The sequence below is a fragment of the Camelina sativa genome, chromosome 4, assembly GCF_000633955.1.
Source record: "Camelina sativa cultivar DH55 chromosome 4, Cs, whole genome shotgun sequence".
NCBI lineage: Eukaryota > Viridiplantae > Streptophyta > Magnoliopsida > Brassicales > Brassicaceae > Camelina > Camelina sativa.
Genome location: NC_025688.1, coordinates 20,926,575 through 20,948,568, shown reverse-complemented (window position 1 = coordinate 20,948,568; position 21,994 = coordinate 20,926,575). Strand labels below are relative to the sequence as shown.

The 21,994-nt window shown below is 36.5% G+C and overlaps 4 protein-coding genes and 1 long non-coding RNA gene across 6 annotated transcripts; 3 read left to right on the top strand and 2 right to left on the bottom strand.

The window, feature by feature from the left end:
* On the bottom strand, positions 3,029-4,005 carry LOC104784112 (two-component response regulator ARR17). Its single transcript, XM_019244182.1, has 5 exons — positions 3,835-4,005; positions 3,605-3,693; positions 3,437-3,514; positions 3,247-3,320; positions 3,029-3,125 (listed from the first exon to the last, which is right to left on the bottom strand). Exons 1-5 carry the CDS (start codon positions 3,953-3,955, stop codon positions 3,029-3,031), a joined length of 459 nt encoding a protein of 152 aa, XP_019099727.1. The 5' UTR covers positions 3,956-4,005.
* LOC104781539 lies at positions 5,342-7,810 on the top strand. Of its 2 annotated transcripts, none has more exons than XR_766916.2 (5): positions 5,342-5,600; positions 5,730-5,781; positions 5,898-6,109; positions 6,222-6,279; positions 7,690-7,810. It is a non-coding gene; the product is annotated as an uncharacterized LOC104781539 (long non-coding RNA). The 2 variants fall into 2 exon arrangements; XR_002037612.1 differs by lacking the exon at positions 7,690-7,810 and adding an exon at positions 6,828-6,858.
* LOC104781537 (probable LRR receptor-like serine/threonine-protein kinase IRK) lies at positions 11,210-15,196 on the top strand. Its single transcript, XM_010506240.2, has 3 exons — positions 11,210-11,434; positions 11,863-13,376; positions 13,473-15,196. Exons 2-3 carry the CDS (start codon positions 11,935-11,937, stop codon positions 14,935-14,937), a joined length of 2,907 nt encoding a protein of 968 aa, XP_010504542.1. The 5' UTR covers positions 11,210-11,434; positions 11,863-11,934; the 3' UTR covers positions 14,938-15,196.
* LOC104781536 lies at positions 16,749-17,934 on the bottom strand. Its single transcript, XM_010506239.2, has one exon. The coding sequence runs from the start codon at positions 17,675-17,677 to the stop codon at positions 16,952-16,954; it is 726 nt and encodes a 241-aa protein (XP_010504541.1). The 5' UTR covers positions 17,678-17,934; the 3' UTR covers positions 16,749-16,951.
* Positions 18,877-20,569, top strand: LOC104781535 (superoxide dismutase [Mn] 2, mitochondrial-like). The gene is made up of 6 exons (XM_010506238.2): positions 18,877-19,218; positions 19,309-19,355; positions 19,451-19,576; positions 19,950-20,006; positions 20,091-20,168; positions 20,280-20,569. The coding sequence occupies exons 1-6, from the start codon at positions 18,912-18,914 to the stop codon at positions 20,385-20,387; spliced, it is 723 nt and encodes a 240-aa protein (XP_010504540.1). The 5' UTR covers positions 18,877-18,911; the 3' UTR covers positions 20,388-20,569.

Here is a 21,994-nt window from a genome sequence, read left to right as displayed (position 1 = left end):
GTAATGATCCAAGAATAAGAGATAATACTTAAAATCACTAATACTCAAAACCGGAGATGTCCAAAGATCAGAATGAATTAAATCAAATGGTTGAGAGACAGAATTGTTTGATGAATAAAATGGAAAACGAACGTGTTTTCCAAGCTGACACGCTTGACACAAAGTTGTCAAGTCGGTCTTAGTGCTTGGGAGATTATTAGAGGAAAGAACACGTTGAAGAATTGTATTGCTAGGGTGTCCGAGGCGGTGATGCCACGTTGAGCTTCTAGGAGGAACNTTCTGCCCTACCATTTTGTTGAGATGTGTGCGGGCAGGAGAAGCGTATGGTGGTGCCGACGGCAGATAGATGCGACAAGAACTCCCTATTGTTGTACTCACCGCCGTTATCGCATTGAAGTGTCTTGATGGTGCGGTTGAAGTGTGTCTTTACGAAAGCGGAGAAGGCTAGGTATTTGCCAAACACGTCACTTTTTTGCTGCAGTGGATAAACCCATATGAAATTTGTGTAATGATCCAAGAATCAAAGATAATACTTAAAACCGCTAATACTCAAAACCGGAGATGTCCAAAAATCAGAATGAATTAAATCAAATGATTGAGAGACAGATTTGTTTGATGAATAAAATGGAAAACGAACGTGTTTTCCAAGCTGACACGCTTGACACAAAGTTGTCAAGTCGGTCTTAGTGCTTGGGAGATTATTAGAGGAAAGAACACGTTGAAGAATTGTACTACTAGGGTGTTTGAGGCGGTGATGCCACGTTGAGCAACTAGGAGGAACCGAAACAAATGCTTGTGGGGGGGATAAATTTGTGTGCGGAGTGACGGAGTAGAGGGGACCCGTGCTATTGCAGCGGAGGAGCTTGGTCTTGGTCGGAAGATCCTTGACACAAAAACCAAACGGATCAAACTCCACAGACAAATTATTGTCAGTGACAAAACGACGGACAAATATCAAATTTTTGATGATAGAAGGGCAAACAAAAACATTACGAAGTTGAAGGTGTCGAGAGGGTGTTGGTAAGAGGCCATTACCAACGTGAGTGACCTTAGCGGAGGACCCGTTGCCGACAATGACACTAGGTAAATGACTCGAATTAAAAGTGGTACGTAGAATACCTGGTTGAGCGGTGATGTGGTTGGTGGCACCCGTATCCATGACCAAGGAGTTGCATTCGGATCCTGAATGGTCATCGTTTGGAGAGCGTTGGTTAGCGCATGTGGGTGGTATGTGAGAGGTGTGGGAGAGTGAGGAAGCATTTGCGTGACGTGAGCTTCACCATGTGGACAGGGCTGGTGGTGTGCAGGTTGAACCGGTGGAACAGAGGGGTAAGCCATGTGTGGTGTCGAGCCGTAGAACGGGGGTGGTGGTGCGTAATATGGAGACTGGTAGGGTGGTTGACCATATCCCCATGGTGGGTTTTGATATTGCCAGTGATTATTGTAGCGGCCACGTCCTCTGTTCTAGCGACCACCGCGACCACGACCTCTGTGTCCGCGACCTTGGTGACCGGAGTGATGTCCTCGCGAAGATTGTTGGTCCGTCGTGGTATAGAGGATATTTGGGGTAGACGTATCGGATGGTGGGCTAGGAGCAGGTTTCACATGTTTGGAGAGATGAGTTTCTTCAAGTTGGAGCATTGATCGAGCAACGGTGAACGATGGGTAAGGATATTTGTGTTTGATTACGTTGATGATGGAGTCGAACTTGTCGTTGAGACCATTCAACATGTACATGACAAGTTGGCGGTCAGTAACCGGAGAGTCAACGTTTTCCAGGAGATTGGAGAGTGTCTTGAGGCGTTTGCAGTAGTCGGCGACGGTGGAGTCACCGATGGTGAGAGTTCGAAGTTCGGTGTCATACTCCATCGCTCTTGCTTCTTTGTTATCACGGAAAAGTTCTTCGATGGTGATCCAAAGTTCACGGGCGGTGGACTTTGTCTTAAGAACGGTGTCTAAGATTGATTCGGAGATCGTGCCGTAGATCCACATTTTGACGAGGCCATCATGTTCTTTCCACTGCTGTTGGGTCGCCGGAGTGGCAGTGGATGTGCCGTCGAGATGGCCGAGAATACCAAAGCTGAGACAATGAGTCTCAAATAGCTCTCTTCACACGTCATAGTTAAGTTTGGCTATGTTGAGGGTGATGGGGATGTACGCCTTGATCTGGGAGATGCCAAACGGTTTATTGGATTTTTGAGTTGCGTCGGCCATGGCGATGTACTAGACGCTAACCGGCGGAAAATATGATGAGAAGAATAGAAAAAAACAGATAGAGGAGCAGAGCAAGAAAATCGAAGAACAAGAAGAGAGAGAAGTGAGAAACAAAGAGAGAGAGAAGAAAAAAAAATGAAAGAGCGGAGAAGGATCGAGCAAACTAGCTGGAGACTAGGGCTTCTGATACCATGTTATAAGTGAAACTCCGTGGAAAATGTTATTCACGATGGCAAAGTATATATAGGATACAATGTACAGATGAGATCGAATCCAAGATCATATCTATGCTAGAGAAATATTCTAAAGATATCCTATGTCCAAATATATCGAAGATCACAAGGATCTTAACTATCTAACTAACATATTATTATGACCCGAAGCGAAACAGTATGAGGTACGTTAAGCTCGAAGGCTTATATCCAGACAACAAATATTACATGCCAACTATAATGTGGACTGTTCCAGACCATGTCGAGAACACATTGTGTTTGTATTAGAATGTTTAGTTAGAATCTTTTATTTTTTGTCTTATATGGTGGGTTGATTTTGAATTCAGGTATATATTATCTAATATTATCTAATGTTGAATGCTAGACATATCTTGTGGTTTTAAGATTCCTCAAAATCTGACCCGGTTAACATTTCTAATTCATGAAATCAATTTACTGAGAGAGATCCTTATTAGGCCTTGTCTTCACAAATGTTAAAGAACAGGAAGTGCTTTTAATATAATCACGAGGACCTTTGTCATCGATTAGGAACACAATAATCTTTAAGTTTCTCTTATATCAAAGAAAACAAAAATGAATCTTCAGATTCTGCAGTTTAGGAGATGACATTTCAGCTTCTCTACATCCGATAATTTCAGCGGCTTCTGCATAAACATTTGTGCACCGCTCGCTAAGCATCTGCAATATCAATCAAGAAAATAACAGGATCTTTAGTTCACCACTAAGAAAAACAAAAAACAAAAAAAAACAGAACGATTAGTTAAGCAATGTGTCTTTACGAATGATATATAATTATTACTTGTTGATGCGAGTAGGAATGTTCTCTGAAGACAATATCACAACAGGTACTTCCTTTAGATTCGATGACTCCTGCTGTCAAGAACCAAAAACCATAGAAACAGAGAGACAAAGCAAGAGATTTTGTTAGTCTGTGGAGGATCTTGTCAATAAGACACTTATTATGGTTTGTAACAAAATTTGTTAAACACCTTCACTTTCTTGAGCAGCTCAAAACCTGTCATTCCTGGCATACAATAATCAGTGATGATAAGATTCACCTTCATTACCTGAAAACACAAAATATAATCCAACATGGTTTACACAGTTGAATCCTTTCTAAACCAATCAAAACGTGCACTGAGGATTGAGCTTATTACATTGGTGGAAGTTACTGGATCACTCTGTTGTGGATCCCCTCCCAATCCTAAGTACTCCAATGCTCTAAGCCCATTTTCTGCTGTTGTTACTACACGACAATTAGAAGAAGAAGAAGAAAACAATGTTAAAGTTTTAGAGGCAGTGTTACCATAACCATGGAAGAATCTGGTTCTTGAAATTTATAAGGAAAAAAAAACAAAAAAGATTGAAGATTAGAATTATATATTACCTTTGCAAGAAGAGATCTTGAGGATTCTCTCAACGAGTTTACGGTCAATTAGATTATCATCTACAGCTAAAACATGAAGCTCTTCCTCCATTGACGATGAACAAGAATCACTTGCAGACATTAATACCTAAAGAAAACAGAGAGAGAGACAAACTTACATATGAAGAACGAAGAAAGAGACAATTGACAAAATTCAAAAAGATTTTGATGAATGAAGAATATATAATTATACAATATTTGTGGTAATATGTTTATTTATTTTTAATTTATATATGGATATATAAGATAACAATATTATCAAGAGCTGATTTGATATGATTTTCGATATTTTTCTTATTATTTAAGAAAAAACAAGTTGTGTGTTTTTGTTCTCTGGAAACTGGTAAGAAACTTGGTGTTTATGTCAGTGACAGTGCTTTTGGGATCTTGTACGATGATAACCAAAATCTAAATATTAATTTTTATTTTCCATTTGTTTGGCTTTCTCTAATCGTGCGAATAATGAAGATGCTAATTTTATAATCATTTTTCTATTTCAAAATGGATCACAAATCTCTATCAGAATCTCAGTAACGAAGGCCCCCCCCCCTCCGATTCTCTGAAAATTATAAATATATTTTAGAATTTTAGTTTTTGAATTTAAAATTGTGGGACCGTTCGATGTATTTTATATATATACTAGGTTTTAATCCGCCGTATACCGCGGGATAATTTTGATATTATTCAATATATATTAATTAAATTATGCTAAAGTTATTTGTATATAGATTACATAAATTTTTAAATAAGTTTTTTAAAGTTGTAAGTACCAAATTTTTTTTAAATGTTTATTTCAGAAATGTGTAGTAATAATTTTTTTTAATAATATCAAGTTATAGTTGTTTTTTATGTAGTTTTAAAATAAAGTGTAAAAATGAAGTAAAAGTGGCTTTCTAATATATATGACACATTAGTAGTGTGAATGGTAAAATTTTATATTTTGAATATTTTTATTATTAGTAATAAACATTGGTTTATTTATTTATTTAGTAATGAAGTTATGTGTACATGGTGTTTTGACGCGCTTTAGATAGTGTTACAATCCTGATGTAGATATTTGGTTGTTGTTTTTTCAGAAACCTTAAACTGAAATCCATTTGTTAATGATTATGTTCCTTTTTCTTTGAAAATAAATTATCTGGCAAATAGAAAAGTTTTTGGTTTTATATTTTTAATATGATTGTAACTAAATATAATACGTCTGGGTTTTTTTATAATCTTTTTTTCTTTTTTGTTTATTTATATCTATAACCTGAAATAAATTAAAATTTCATTTACTTTGTATTATTATGAGCATAAAGATAATGTATTGTGTAATATTAGTATAGATGAAACATAAACAATGAATTAATGGGCCATAATTTTATAAATGTTGATCAGTAAAATAGATGGGTTTTTATTGTGAATCCGAAATTGGCGCATTAACACTCTTATCCTCTAATTTTGTTATCGGGAGAAAGAAAACAAAAAATCAAGAATAGTCGAAACGATTTACCGAGAGAGTTTTCTTGATCAAAAACAAATTGAATCAACATCATTGATCGGATTAATCCGATAATCTCTGAGGCAATGATCTTTTCAGTTCGGAATCCCAGTAAAGGCTCCATCAGCAGATTTATCCGAAAATCTGTCTTTTTTTAATTCTCCGATTACACAAAATTGATCGGAATTATCCGATAATCTGTCTTTTTGTAATTTTCAGATTTCGACATCAATGGATAAGTAAGGTAATAGATTGATCTTTTAATTCATTTTTTTCCTTCTTCGTCATAGATTCGATGTAGATTCCTCAATTACTAAATCTATTATGTAAGGATGGATTCCTCATTAACATATTCTATTATTCTTCATCATAGATTAGGTGTGGATTCCAAACGTATTCGATCGAATATGGGTCTTCTTTACCAGGTTTGAATCTTTTTCCAATTTGTAATTTTTGGTTTCTTGTTGTTTAATCGAATTAATATACTGATTTATCTTGAATTTTCTGTTTTCCTTTTTTGTTGATTTGTTCTTAAAAACAGGAAAACAAATAAAAGAAGCCTAAATGAAAGATAAGGATCCGGAACCCCTTTAAATTCTGTCTTTACATCTACTCTGTTGAATCTGAAACTCTAATGTTAACCATTTACTTTTGACAGGGTTTAATTTCTTCGAATTAGGCGCTCATTGGAATTGCATAAATTGGATTGAAGAAGGACTATGAACATACTAGTGTATTGAAAGCAAATCAATGGTAAGAATGCAAAACAATTGTGGTTTAACACCGGCTATATATATCATCTTCTTTAAACAAATATAATGTCTACTTTGCCTATTTTCTCTGCTAATTTTGCTTTTTTCGTTAGGTTAAACTACCTTATAAAATCTGAAGTGGAGCAAAATACAAATCTCTACACAATCCTAGTAAGTTATTCTCCTCCTAAGTTTTTCAAGATTTTATTGGACACCATTTTTGTTTCTGCTTGTTTTGTTACAAATAATTTATTTGGCCAGTAATTTTTAGTATTTTTGGCTGAGATGGATTTAGTAAACCTCTGGATTTCGTTTGACAGAAATAAACAGAACATGAAAGTTTTATTATTGATGTAATTAAGCCAGAAAGCTATCTAGAATAGAAATTTTAAGAAGATAAAAAACAAACAGGTAGATGGATTGTGATCATTATCATTTTATTCTTCTAATAAACCTCTCGCCAAACATGCTTCTTTGTATGAATCGTAAATCACACCATTGTATGTCCTCATATCTTCATCACTTATTGGTCCCTTGATATACCTGAATAGGAGTTTCAAATATATATCACCATCAATCTTACTTGAAACATATGTTGTCCTTAGCCTGTTGATGTTTCTTGGCCTTCTTATGAATTTTTTTTCTTTGGGATTCCAATAATAAAATCCTGGTATATCTTCGAAAGTGAGTTGTCTTGCATATAAACATTGATTGTTCAGATCAAACCAAGCGGAAAGGAGTGGATGTTGAGTGTTTTTGTTGATTTGGCTGGTAGTCATACCGAGAGTTTAAGTGATAATAAGAAAAGTGGAGTGGAACTAAGAAATGTGTCTGATGAGTAGCTCTTTCACAATGTCCCTNTGAATCGTAAATCACACCATTGTATGTCCTCATATCTTCATCACTTATTGGTCCCTTGATATACCTGAATAGGAGTTTCAAATATATATCACCATCAATCTTACTTGAAACATATGTTGTCCTTAGTCTCTTGATGTTTCTTGGCCTTCTTATGAATTTTTTTCTTTGGGATTCCAATAATAAAATCTTGGAATATCTTCGAAAGTGAGTTGTCTTGCATATGAACATTGATTGTTCAGATCAAACCAAGCGGAAAGGAGTGGATGTTGAGTGTTTTTGTTGATTTGGCTGGTAGCCATACCGAGAGTTTAAGTGATAATAAGAATAGTGGAGTGGAACTAAGAAATGTGTCTGATGAGTAGCTCTTTGACAATGTCCCTATTTATACTATTCTAGAGTGTATAATTTCTTTCGTTAAGTTTTGGAAGGTTTTGATTATTAAGTAAATGATATCTCGTTATTTACGGTAGTAATGAGATTCTGCAAATGAAAAATATACAATATTCATAAACTTTGCGGATTTTCTGTAATTTGATAAGAAGTCTTTTTAGTAGTTTATCATCTATGAAATATTTTCAGCTCTGGTAATTTTCCCTTTTTTATTTCAATTTATGGTCTTTTAATTTATATTTACTTACCTTTAACAGTTATTTGTAATTAGTACTTTTAAATTTTAATAATGTGTAATATGCAGTATTAATATATCTCTCTTGTTTACAGATATAATGGGCGTGAATTTAGTTGTGGATTAAGGTGGGAAAGAGATCAATTTCGGATCTACAATATGACAGATTAGTTTCTTTACTACAATATGAAAGATTATTTTATTAACAAAACATAGTTAAAGAAATTTGTTTATTGCTTTATTATAAGAAGTTTTTCAAAGAAAAAACGTACCTCTCTTGTTCAAAACAAAATGAAATGCATTATTAAAAATTTAAAATATTAGACATGGAGGCTACATACATCAATATAGCCTAATTCTTCAAGTTCTGGAATATTTCTTTGAAGACAACAGTCATCGTCTGGCTTTGTATTTCACTCTCTTTATCAACAATTAGCACCTTTAATCCTTTCTTCGATGTCACCCTTGATAGAGCCATATATAGTTGCCCATGAGAAAATACAGGTCTAGGTAGGAAGAGTCCAACTTCATTGAGTGATTGTCCTTGGCTCTTATTGATAGTCATAGCGAATGCAACAACTAAAGGAAATTGTCGCCTCCTCATCCGGAAAGGCAATTTGGGATCTGTTGGTTTTATCATAACCTTAGGAATCAAAACTTATGCCAACTCTATCTCCAGTTATAACTTTGGCTTCTAAGACGTTATTCTCCATCTATGATATCTGCAATCTTGTACCGTTACATAATCCACCTTTTGGATCTATGTTTCTGAGCAGCATAACTGGAGCACCAATCTTTAGCTGTAGACAGTGATTTGATAACCCAGAAAGCTTGATACTGTTGAGGAAATCAGAACTGAAAATTGGGTTGCTTAATGATTCCACATCTTGGGGATCTATACTATCGGCACTTAAATAGACGACTTCTTCACCTGTTGTTAGAGTAAGAGTTATAAAGATTGGTTTAAAGTAGCATGTAACGATTGTAATTAGAAAACAAACATAATAGTATGCTTACCTTCTAGTTTCGCAAGCAGGCGCTCATTAATGGTGTTGACATCATTATTTGTTGGACATAAGATAGCTCTTTGCTGGAGAAACTCTGGATTATTTTTCTCATGCAACAATTCCAAATTTCTATATACAGTTCTGCTTATTGCTCTGCGTTTTTTAAGAAATTATTCTATTATGGAATTAGTTAACTGAGACCCTGATTATAAGTTAATTGGAGATATAATAAATTTCAATGATTTGCGTAAATTGATATGAACTGATTTATACATTAAATCTTATGCCATTAAAACAATCTCTCGATTAATTGTATTTGTATTTTTGCAGATAAGTAAGGCCCAATCTTCTTCTAAGATTGTCAAACGGCGAAGCCCAACATAAATAAAAAAATACCCAAATCAATGGATAAGAGGTAATAATCGGGTGGGTATTCGGATAAAGATGCGGACCCTACAGATAAAATCGATTGATTATGCTTTTTTTGTCAATTTTGTCCTTTTCAATTTCAATTAAGTATCTCCTTTAGTAATAATTGAGTGGCAATTTGAATAAATAGATTAAGGATTTTGGACATTCTCCTATTTGTACTTCTTTTTTAATTACAAGAAGATATATTTATTTAATTTTAATTATCGTGAAAACCTCAAGTTTTTAATACGAAATCTTTTGACCGATCTGTTACTTGCATAGTTCGCATGGGCCTTGTAGTTGTTATTGCTTCGAGTTGCACTTGTAAGTCCAATTTCTTTTTGTTTCTTTTCTGAAAAGAATGTACAACAATTTTTGGCTTAAAAGAATTAAAGTACACATGTAAACATGTTAATAAACTATATATATATATATATATTTGGGGTGCAAAGTTAATAAGCAATGTAAACACGATTTTTTTCTTCTTGTTTACAAACCAAAAACATCACTAATCATAGGGGGATATAGAACTTTGCTAAGCCCTGCTGCCTCACGGTTATACTTATACCTTAGTGGGCCTAAAATGGAAGAGTTGGACTCATGTTATACGAAATTAGTTACCATAGAATAATTACTTTTTTTTATAATAGAATCAATAAAATAGTACTAAGGAAATTTGGAACTTGCAGAACAAATTAAATTTGCCAAACACCAGAAAGTAAAATTCATCTTTTAATGGTTGGTCCTAAATGCCAATCCTGTTATGATAGATGAAGTTTCGAGTAAAAAATTAAATGTGGAAATAAATAACAACCATAAAAACAAACAAAGAGTAAAAATAATAGAGATAGAAAGTGAAGAACAGCAAATGTGAATTATATCTACGGTCCGGCACACACTGCCCAAAAAATTCCTTGAAAGCTCTTGAAACTTTGTGAATTTGACCTTCAATATATAAAAATAGCCTTCTTGTTAAAATTTTAAATGCAAACAAATAGTAAATTCCAAAAATCTCCATGAACGGTTGTTTTCCCTCCATGGGGAAGAGAGTTCTTTTTCACTTTTTTTTTTCTTTTCTTTTCAGTTTCATTTTATTTAAATAAACAATTTTTACTGTCAAAAAGAATATAAAATGAAAACATAGGTGTGGAGGGAGAGAGACCGCAGTCTGATAAAATGTCTTGACTCGGACCAAATCTCTCTAACGAGAAAGACAACTAAAAAAATTCAAAAGAGCATGCTCAATGGGTTATGTTATTATTATTTTTTCTCATCATCTATTATATGTTTTTTTCAAGTGTTTTATTTTATGTCAATATGTGTTTGACACTTAGTTATTCATCACATGTTCATCCTCTTAGAAAAAAAAAGTTCACATAGTGGATGATTCCTTGCACAAACAGAAGATACCAAATTTTTACATCTATTGCTCTTTCAAGGTCAACCAAATATCCTTAGGCTTGTGATCCAATTTTCAAAACCCCCATAATTCTATAGAAAAAAAATACTATATACTTTACTAAACCCATAATAAATAAGTATGGTGCAGTGAACAAGACATTTGTACATAAACGAATTAATTATATGGTTGCAAACTATTAATGAACAAGTGATTTCTAAGCACCACAATTTTTATTTTATTTTTTCCAGGTCACCCATCCTCATTCCTAACCCAACTACATTAATGTTCTTTCATCAAAAAGGGAATAAATTACCTAAACAAAATCTATTGTGATGACCACTTTTAGCCACTGTCTCTGTCTGCATAAATTACCTAAAATCTGAATGAGAGAACCAACCACATTTCCCATTTTATGTGAACTATATTTGAATCAAATTTTTTTTAAAAAAAGACAGAGCATGTAAAAAAAACCCAATAAAGAAAGTTTTCTACTTGTTTGGGAAAGGATAGTTTAGTAATTACAAATATAAGTATATTTGCTTCTTTCTTTCTTAAATGAGTTGGCCAATCATTTTATTCATTCAATTTCCCCCACTTCTACGAAAAAAGAAGAAAAGCCACGTGGCAGCCAAGTCGGATAAAACAAACCCAACAAGATGAGTACACGTGTCAATTTCGATTTAATGAGTCCACCCACCTTCCTCGGGCCCCACGTCTCTCTTCTTTACAGCCCGTTGATAAAGGCAGCTTTTAATTACTCTCTCTCTCTCTCTGCTTCGCCTTTTTCTTTTTTTTTTTTTTTTTTTTTTTTTTTTTTNCTTCCTCTACTTCTTCAACAAATTCTCACTGTTCTTTAAAAGCCACAAAACCTACCAAGAAGAAGGAAGAAGAAGAAGAAGCTCGTGTCCCTCTTACTTTTTTTTTCTTTGTTCTTCGGTGGTGTTTTTTTTTCTTTCTCGCCTGAGCTGCAACATTCTTCCCTTGAGAAAAAAGCTTTACCCGGAAGATAATTATTTCCAGGTAAAATTGTTGTTGTTCCTCATTTTTAGTAACTTTTCTCATTCTCAGATCGAAACTGTCCTACTATTTTTTTTTTTAATAGCTCAAATTTTTAGACTTTTGCTTAACATTACCCCTAGTGTTAATTCCACTCATTTTTTAAAAAAAAATCTTTAATTTCTTCAGTTACTTCGTCTACTTGATTTTATTCATCTTGTTTTTATGTTTTTTTTTCTTCTTCTCAATTCTCTCCGTTGGTCACAAATGTAGCCGTTGTTTCTTTTTTCTTTTTGGTTATCTTCTTGTACTCAATCTAAAACCTGAATACGAACAAAAAAGTTTTTTTTTTTTTTTTTTTTGAGCTGTACTATTTCTTTTGTTGTCGTTGCTGTTGTTATTGTTGTTCATCTGTTTTTTTTTTTTTTTTTGTTTTCTTCTAATTTTCTCAGCTCAAAAACTCAAAAATGGAGCTCTTCCGCAACTAAAATCTGTAAAACGGAAGAAGTGTGGGTCGAGGAAAGATGCATAAAGCACTGATTTTTACAGTCTTGTTGGTGTCGGTGGTGTTGGTGATGGTGACTCCGGTGAGATCTCTAGACCCGCCTTTAAACGACGACGTTTTGGGTCTCATTGTCTTCGAAGCCGATTTACGAGATCCAGAGCAAAAGCTAGCTTCTTGGAACGAAGATGACTACACTCCTTGTAGCTGGACCGGAGTCAAATGTCATCCCAGAACGAATCGAGTCACTGAGCTCACCCTAGATGGCTTCTCTCTCTCTGGTCGAATTGGTCGTGGGCTACTTCAGCTTCAGTTTCTTCATAAGCTCTCTCTCTCCAACAACAATCTCACCGGAATCATTAACCCTAATTTTCTGCTGAGCCTTGTTAACCTTAAAGTTGTCGACTTGAGCAGCAATGCGTTGTCTGGTTCGCTACCTGATGGGTTTTTCAAGCAATGTGGGTCGTTAAGAGTTTTGTCTCTTGCTAAGAACAAGCTTACTGGGAAGATTCCGGTTAGTATAAGCTCGTGCTCGTCTCTTGCTTCTTTAAACTTGTCTTCAAATCGTTTCTCTGGTTCTATGCCTTCTGGGATTTGGTCTTTGAACACTCTAAGATCGCTTGATTTGTCGAGGAATGAGTTAGAGGGAGAGTTTCCTGAGAAGATAGACAGATTAAACAACTTGCGTTCTCTTGATTTGAGTAGAAACCGTTTGTCTGGTCCTATTCCTAGCGAAATTGGGAGCTGTATGCTGCTTAAGACTATCGATCTTAGTGACAACTCTCTATCTGGGAGCTTACCTGATACATTTCAGCAGCTCAGTTTGTGTTATTCTCTCAACTTGGGAAAGAATGCGTTAGAAGGGGAAGTTCCAAAGTGGATTGGTGAAATGAGGAGTCTTGAGACTTTGGATCTTTCAATGAACAAGTTTACAGGGCAAGTTCCAGACTCCATAGGCAACCTTCTAGCATTGAAAGTTCTGAACTTCTCTGGAAATGGGCTTATTGGTAGCTTGCCGGACTCAACAGCCAACTGTATCAACCTCTTGGCCTTGGATATAAGTGGGAATTCACTAACTGGAAAGCTTCCCATGTTGATATTTCAAGATGGTTCTCGTGATGTTTCTGCATTAAAGAATGATAACTCTACTGGAGGTATCAAGAAGATCCAAGTGTTGGATCTCTCCCACAATTCCTTCTCTGGCGAGATTGGAGATGGTCTAGGTGATCTTAGAGACTTGGAAGGTTTGCATCTGTCCAGAAACTCTCTTACCGGCCCCATCCCCAGTACCATTGGGGAACTAAAGCACTTGGTCGTCCTTGATTTGAGTCACAATCAGCTTAATGGAACGATTCCTCGAGAAACAGGTGGAGCTGTTTCTTTGGAGGAGTTGAGACTAGACAATAACTTGTTGGCCGGAAATATTCCACCTTCCATCAAGAATTGCAGTCCCCTTCGGTCTTTGTAAGTCTCTTTTGCTTGAAGTTGCATCCAGTTAAAGATTTTCTCATTAAAGATTCTGTCTTAACAGTATATTATGTTTCATGTTTTTCTCCTCAGGATCCTGTCACATAACAAGCTGCTAGGCTCAATTCCACCAGAACTCGCAAAACTTACAAAGCTCGAAGAAGTCGACATATCATTTAATGAACTGACCGGAACTCTTCCTAAACAGTTGGCTAATCTCGGGTATCTTCACACCTTCAACATGTCTCATAACCATCTCTTTGGGGAGCTACCTGCAGGTGGGATCTTCAACGGATTGTCTCCGAATTCAGTATCAGGAAACCCGGGAATTTGCGGTGCTGTTGTCAATAACTCTTGTCCCGCTGTTGCCCCTAAACCGATAGTGTTGAATCCTAATTCAACTATCGATCCTTCCTCGGGTGAAGTGATGCCTGCTGGTGCTGGTCACAAAAGAATACTCCTTAGTATATCTTCTTTAATAGCCATTAGTGCTGCTGCAGCCATTGTGGTTGGTGTAATAGCCATCACAGTGCTTAATCTGAGAGTGCGCGCATCAACAGTTTCAAGATCAGCTGTACCGCTTACGTTCTCAGGCGGAGATGACTTCAGCCGATCTCCCACTACTGATAGCAACTCAGGGAAGCTTGTGATGTTCTCAGGTGAACCTGATTTCAGCACGGGAACACATGCTCTGCTTAACAAAGATTGTGAGCTCGGTCGAGGTGGATTTGGAGCAGTGTACAGAACAGTTATCAGAGATGGCTATCCCGTGGCTATCAAGAAGCTCACTATCTCAAGTCTTGTCAAGTCCCAGGAAGAATTCGAAAGAGAGGTCAAGAAACTTGGGAAGCTCAGGCATTCAAATCTGGTTAAACTCGAAGGTTATTACTGGGCAACATCTCTTCAGCTTCTTATCTATGAGTTTCTGTCTGGTGGGAGTTTATATAAACACTTACACGAAGCACCAGGAGGTAGTAGCTCGCTTTCTTGGAATGACCGGTTCAACGTCATCCTCGGTACAGCCAAATGCTTAGCATATTTGCACCAATCAAACGTCATCCACTACAACATCAAATCGAGCAATGTGTTGCTAGACAGCTCTGGTGAGCCTAAAGTTGGAGACTACGGATTAGCGAGGCTATTACCAATGCTAGATAGGTACGTTCTGAGCAGCAAGATACAGAGTGCTTTGGGATACATGGCTCCAGAGTTTGCCTGTAGAACGGTGAAAATAACAGAGAAATGCGATGTTTATGGATTCGGGGTCTTGGTTCTTGAAGTGGTTACAGGTAAAAAGCCTGTGGAGTATATGGAAGATGATGTTGTGGTTCTGTGTGATATGGTGAGAGAAGCTCTTGAAGATGGAAGAGCAGATGAATGTATTGATCCGAGGCTGCAAGGGAAGTTTCCGGTAGAAGAAGCGATTGCAGTGATAAAACTAGGGCTTATTTGCACTTCTCAGGTTCCATCTAGTAGACCACACATGGGAGAAGCTGTTAACATATTGAGGATGATCAGATGCCCTTCAGGGAGCTCAGATGAGTTGGGTTCGAGTTGAAAAAAAATCAAAACTAACATGTTTTTTCACTACCAAGTTCCGGCGAAGAGGAATCCGTTTTGTTGATTTGGGTTTGTAAGAGTCTAAGAGAGATCCTTGTCTGTGTTTGTTTTTTGATAAATCTCTGAAGTTTTATGTTTTGTGTCTTTTAGTTTCAGTTTCACTGTTTGTAGCTTCCTCTGTTTATTGTTCTTAACATTCTAGTGTTTTATCGGATTTGTCTTCACCGGGTTCCATAATTTGGGACTCTCTTGTTAAAATCATAATTGTTATGAAAGAAAGATGTAGTATTCATTTTCAAGTTTCAACCTTCTTTTAGCAGTCATATACTTAGAAGATAAAGTTTCTTGTGAGACAAACAAAAAATAACTTAGGGTTAAGAAATTCAAGAATTAAGAAAAAGGCTGCTATAGAGTTAGTGACTTGGTGTGGCGATGCTTTCTGAATAAAGAACTTCAAGATGCTTCATTTGTTTCAACCATGTGCATGGGACTCTGTGAAAACTCATCAATTAGTCTCTTCTGATCTTTATTGGATTATGGGAATCGAGGAAACGTCTCAAGAATCAGTAATTAAAATACATTATTCATTTTGGCTTTCTTGAGTAATAACAGAAGAACCCTAGTTTCAATGGCCAATAAAAGAGGAATTGAGCATGCCTTGTCTGAAACAGACCACGTTTATCTCTCTCGGAGTTGGGAAAGAAGAAATTAATACGACAGTGGAAGTATAAATTTATCGTTTCAATAAAAGAATAGAAGACAACGATGTACTACTAACTAAATTCACATCGTCCGAATCAAAAACCGAGCCTGGTTAATTTGCAAAATTTCCAAGTACTTTTTAATTCACATCTTAAAATTTCATTGGAAACATAAACGATTGCATTAAATTGAGATGGCATCTAACGTTTTGAGACTTTCTAAGCCATTATGCTAACCTTTTCTCATTTCAAATGTAACCTGAAAAAAAAAGTGTCTTAGGATTTAGGAGTCAATTTCTTCGAATTACTATATAGTACATTTTTTACTGTTTGTGGGACAAGAAAACTATAACACGGCTTTGAGTTTTTTTTGACATGTTTATGCTATGTGCAATCTTTAAACTGAAAAAAAAAAAGCACAAACTAGCTTCTAATAATAAGTATAATAATAACCTGTCCAAGGAATTATACAGGTTCCAAAACAATTTTTTTTTTGTTCCATTTGGAAAGAGAAAAGATAAAGACTCATAGATCAATTTGCAGATAACTCCGAGTTGGTCGTAGATAAATGAGGCTTGTTCCGCAATGTATTGTCAACGACGAGTATAAGTGGTAGTAAGCTTGGGAGTTGATGGTAGCAATAGCACCGATTCCTATCTTTCTATGTGCCAAGTCAAAGCAATCGTTTCATCACTTCATGAGTGTCTTGATTTGGAGCATTGAGATGTAGCCAATCATAGAATAATAATATACGAAGGAGCATACAAACACAAACCGTAGCCTAGAGGAACGAAGGTCTATTATACCGTCCTTATTTAAACAGGCCTTAATTTTCAAAACCATTCTCGACAGATTCACGGGGCAAAGAGCTGTAATGATCCAATAATACATACAATCATCACATTTATGTTCAGTCCCACGTCGTCGTCGTTTATTCATTTTTTTCTTCTCTCGATCCCCGTGGTCGACTCCGGAATTTTCCCGTCGGCATAGGATTGGAGTCTAAACTTGGCTTGCTGCTATGATCACTAAATTTACACTCCCAATCCATCTACACTTTCGCATATTGTGGTGTAATGGAGTAACATATCATCCAGGAAACTCTTGATCTTACAAGTTGGTCTACTATTAAGTTTTCTACTACAATAGTAACAAACTAACAATGTTCTTTGATGAACCCAATCACTATAACCAATTAAAACCTTTTGTTATTTACATTTTAGTTCACCAAATCATTTGATCATCCATAAGGGTTTCATAATCAAAACCCAAAGTGAATAAAAATATACAGATCAATCCTTTGACTTGTTTTCATTGACCAGTCTGCACCAACCACGAGTTATTCAACTGTGACATAGCCGTCTCCCTAAAGCTCTTAACCTTAACCAAGCAGAAATGGGTGCAAACCGTCCCCATACCGGACCCAACCCGGGTCGTTTTCAACAAATAACAAACCGGTCCAAAATCCGTCCCTCTTCCTTGCGCCACAATCCCCCACGCGCTCGTATCTCCACACGCGCCACCGTCGTTGATTCCATCGTAATCCTCACCATCATCTCCTTGATCCGCTACGTCGCCGTCCTTAAGCTTCTCAACGAATATAACCCCCTCCGGTGTCCTCTCTTTCCCTCTACCCCACCTCCCTTTCATCTCCGGCCAATCTTCCGCCTCCGGACTTGTCGCCGTCGTAGTCAAACGACCGTTCGCCTCCGCGTATAAGTGCATCAACAACGGAGACTCCCTAAGATTCTTAACGATCTCAACAACTGAATCCCTCAACCACACATCAAGCTTCTCCCTCGACACAACAGATCCGCCACGTTTCCTCTCACCGATCCGATCAACATTCACCGCCGCGGACGGTGGTGGTGCAAAATCATCCATCGACATCGAAACCTTCCCGATCTCACACAAATTCCGTCGATTCGTCACCGGAACAACACAAAACGACCGAGAATTCAAATCCACCGCACGCCGATCACAACGAACGGCACATGCACTTCCTCCTCCGCAACAGATCCTCGCAGACGCCGCCATCTCCGGAAGACTCAATTGCAGATAGACGAATCGGAGAAGAGATGCGGATTTTAAGATTGGAGATTGCTTCACGAAAATATATATATGAAATGAATTCGGTTTGACGGTTTCTTTATAGAAGAAGCAATCACAGTTTCACACCAATGGTTGTTGCTTATATAAGAATACGTTTTACTGACGCAGCCACACACAATCCAATGGCAATGACATGATTAGTTTATTTATTGTATATAACTAATTTTTTTGTTGTTGTTTAATTATATTCTCCATGGAGGAGTTGTGTAAGTTGTTTGTGATCGGACGGTTGAGATTTAGAGATAGTAGAAATCGCGTTTAACTTATTATTCACGTTATCCTCAAAAGTCTGAGGTGGCTTTAGTTAGGTGATTATTTCCTGGAAAGTGTAAACGATAATGATTCGATTGAGATTTGATCTTAACCGTTGGATTTTAATCGGACGGTTGGATTTTACGTGAAGGCGTTATAAGGGAAGGAGAACGTGGCGACGCGGTTTCGCTGTGTGCATGGCTTGGGCGGGCACACGCTGGTGAGTGTTTTAAACTGTGGAGTTCTTGTGTCTTCCACGTCATTTTTAATCTACGCCATTGATTACGCCACGTCAGACTCCACGGTGTACATTAAATGTTTTGGGCCTTTCGTTTTTGAGTTTTTGAAGAAAGTTTTTGTGGTTCGTATGGTTTTATGGGCTTTGCTTGTTTTTTTTTTCTTTTCTTTCTCTCTGGACTTAAAGAGTCTCTAACTCCCATTGCCGGTTGCACCAAACAGAACATGGCCATAGTCCGGAACTCTACAAATAATGAAAGAAGGGAATAAAAACTAGTCAATGATTTCACGTGACACATGGCTGCTTATTGCGCTGACACAATAGTCTGAATTTGCGTTGATCTTCTGCATATAAGGATTGGATCATTGGACTAAGCTTTGGGTCTATATCGCGTTTGCATTTTACATTTTCGATGGTGCCATAAACTACACAACGACAAAAGCACACACAACAACAACATCATAATTAATAAGCATCGCAATAAGGTTGCGACACAAAACGAGCAACTATCAGACTTGGCAACTATGCAAAAGGCCTAAAGCCATGAAGCGTTATAGATCGACAAGTGGATCAGTCAAATCTTACGTGGCTTAATCTCTTCGTATAGTTATCTAAATAAAATCCACCTCTCGCTTAATTTAGTGTGTACATATATATAAAAAACAAAGCATGACCACTGTCGTGTTTATTATCGTCCTTGTGATCTTCGCAGCGAGTCTTCACGACGCCGGAGCAACTACCATGGACCCGTGTCTCGAATCAACGAAGACAGCTTCACTGCCTGATCTTCCTTACGCTTATGATGCGCTAGAGCCAGTTATTAGCGAGGAGATCATGCGGCTACATCACCAGAAACACCACCAGACTTATGTCACTCAGTACAACAAAGCCCTTAACAGCCTTCGCTCTGCCATGGCCGACGGTGATCACTCCTCCGTCGTCAAACTCCAAAGCCTCATCAAGTTCAACGGCGGAGGTCAAAACATAGCTCTAATTTTAAACGACTAAGATCTAATCACAATCTTCCGGTGGAATTTGATTTATTTTAAATTTGCTTTGCTTGTAGGTCACGTTAACCATGCAATCTTCTGGAAAAACCTAGCCCCTGTTCATGTACCAATATGTTACTTCTTCGTTACTCCCATCTTCTATATACGATGATTTTTTGTTTCCTCTCTTATATACTGGGTCAAACTAAAATGGTATAGGAAGGAGGTGGCAAGCCACCGCATGATCCTTTGTCTTCGGCGATTGATGCTCATTTTGGATCCTTCGAGGGATTGATCCAAAAGATGAACGCAGAAGGAGCAGCTGTGCAGGGATCTGGATGGGTGGTAAGCTTTTTGTTAGAGTCTCATTTCATTAGCATTTAGCAATACGTTTGGTTAGTGTTAGTGATGAAAGTTTTTAAATATTCTGAAATGACGTCGATATTATGTTTTTATTTGAATCGGATATGTGATGTAGGACTCTGTTCGAATGGAAAAAGGATATAATCATTAATGACCAGAAAAAATGTGTTAGTGTAACAAGTCTATAACGATGAACCATTTCTTTCCGTATTTGAAACCTATGAACTTTGGCACGTTTCTATCTCTAAAATCGTGGTTCAAAAATAATATTGTTGATTGAATGGTAAATATGAATTTTTTTTTCTTAAAGGGATAATTTGTTTTCGATAATATGTATTTGGTTCCTTTATATTAGTGGCTTGGATTAGACAGAGAGCTAAAGAGACTCGTCGTCGAGACCACAGCCAATCAGGTAGGTCAATGTATTAATTAAACTAATTTTGTAACATCTCTTTAAAAAATTCGAAAACAAATAAAAGAAAAGGAGAGAATACAGGATCCATTGGTGACAAAAGGAACACACTTGGTTCCTCTAATCGGGATTGACGTGTGGGAGCATGCCTACTATCCACAGGTACTCTATCTAATCTTAACTATGACACTCGACTAGTAGAACATATCCGTTTTAGTAAGGAAACCACCGAACTGAATGTTAACCATGATCAATTCGGTGCGGGTAATGCAGTACAAGAATGCAAGAGCGGAGTACTTGAAGAACATATGGAGCGTGATCAACTGGAAATATGCTGCGGACGTGTTCGAGAAGCATAGTCGTGATCTTGATACAAACTGAGCTATAAAATATGCACCTGTAGAGAGTCTATAGTTTTGTTTTTTGGGTGATATATGTTGTCTGTAGAGAGTCTATAGTTTTGTTTAGCTATAAAATAGAACCGAAGCTTTGAGTAATAAGCGAAGTTGCAGTAATACGTTTAAAACCTTGAAAAATAATGAATGTTTGTTAATGGTTTTTTAGTTGTTGTTTCGGAAATTAAAATAAAAGTGTAATATATTTGGTATTGTTTGATGAAACAGTTATATATATATATATATATATATAGCTGTAACAAATTAAGATTTTTTTTTTTCTTTTGGTAAATGAATTTTGGAATTTAAAAAAAACAAGATATGTTGTGAATTATAACTATAAGTACTGTTTATAATATGTTGTAAATAGAATGAGAAATAATAAAGTGATAAAGTGAGAGAAGGAGCAGCAGCGAGAATGAGAGTGAGAGATTAGGGACAAGAGAAACAAAGAGTAGTAGAAGATAAGAAAGGAATATGAACAATAGAGTTTATTATGTTTTGTTCCTTACTTTCTTACATATATCACTATTAAATACTAACACTTTTTCCTATTTATAGTGAAGTACATAAAATATGAGTCACCAATTTATTAGTTTTGGTAATGACAAGTGTTAACACTATATAAATATTATGTAACACTATATGGACATGTAATAACATGTATCTTGTAATGGAATAATTATACATGTGTTTTACAATATTCCCCTTTGATTATTTATCATCGTTGACGAGTTACATACTACATCATTAAAAACCTTGTCACGGGAAAATCCATTGGGATAAAAACCATGACAAGGGAAAAAGAGTATAGTAACGTAATCTCTCCCTTGAAAAGATATGTATAATCTTTCTTCATAAATCTCGTAGATGACAAATTCCAATATTGTGAATATGCTTTCTGAATGTGGTAGTTGGAAGCACCTTTGTGAATAGATCTGCTGCATTGTCACTTGAGCGGATATGTTGAATATCAACTTCCTTCTTTTGCTCGAGTTCTTGAGTGTAAGAAAAAAATCTTGGAGGTATATGCTTTATTCTGTCGCTCTTGATGTAACCTTCTTTGATTTGGGCGACACAAGCAACATTGTCTTCAAATAATATTGTTGGCGTTTTATTGGTGATTATTCCACTCGATTCTTGTATGTGGTTAGTCATTGATCTGAGCCATACACATTCTCTCGATGCTTAATGAAGAGCAATTATTTCTGCATGATTTGAGGAAGTGGTGACCAAAGTCTGTTTCTGTGAGCGCCATGAGATTGCAGTTCCTCCAATTGTGAAAACATATCCAGTTTGGGATCGGGATTTATGTGGATCTGATAAATATCCTGCATCTGCAAAACCAACAAGACCAACCGAAGAGTTTCTAGGATAGAATATTCCCAAGTCAATCGTACCTTGAAGATATTTTTATCCCATTCCAATGCCTGCGAGTAGAGGATAAGTTGTATCTTGCAAGTAGATTCATACCAAATGCAATATACGGTCTAGTGCAATTTGCAAGATACATGAGTCCACCGATAGCACTCATATAAGGTACTTCGGGACCAAGTATTTTCTCGTTATTTTCACAAGGTCTGAATGGATCAC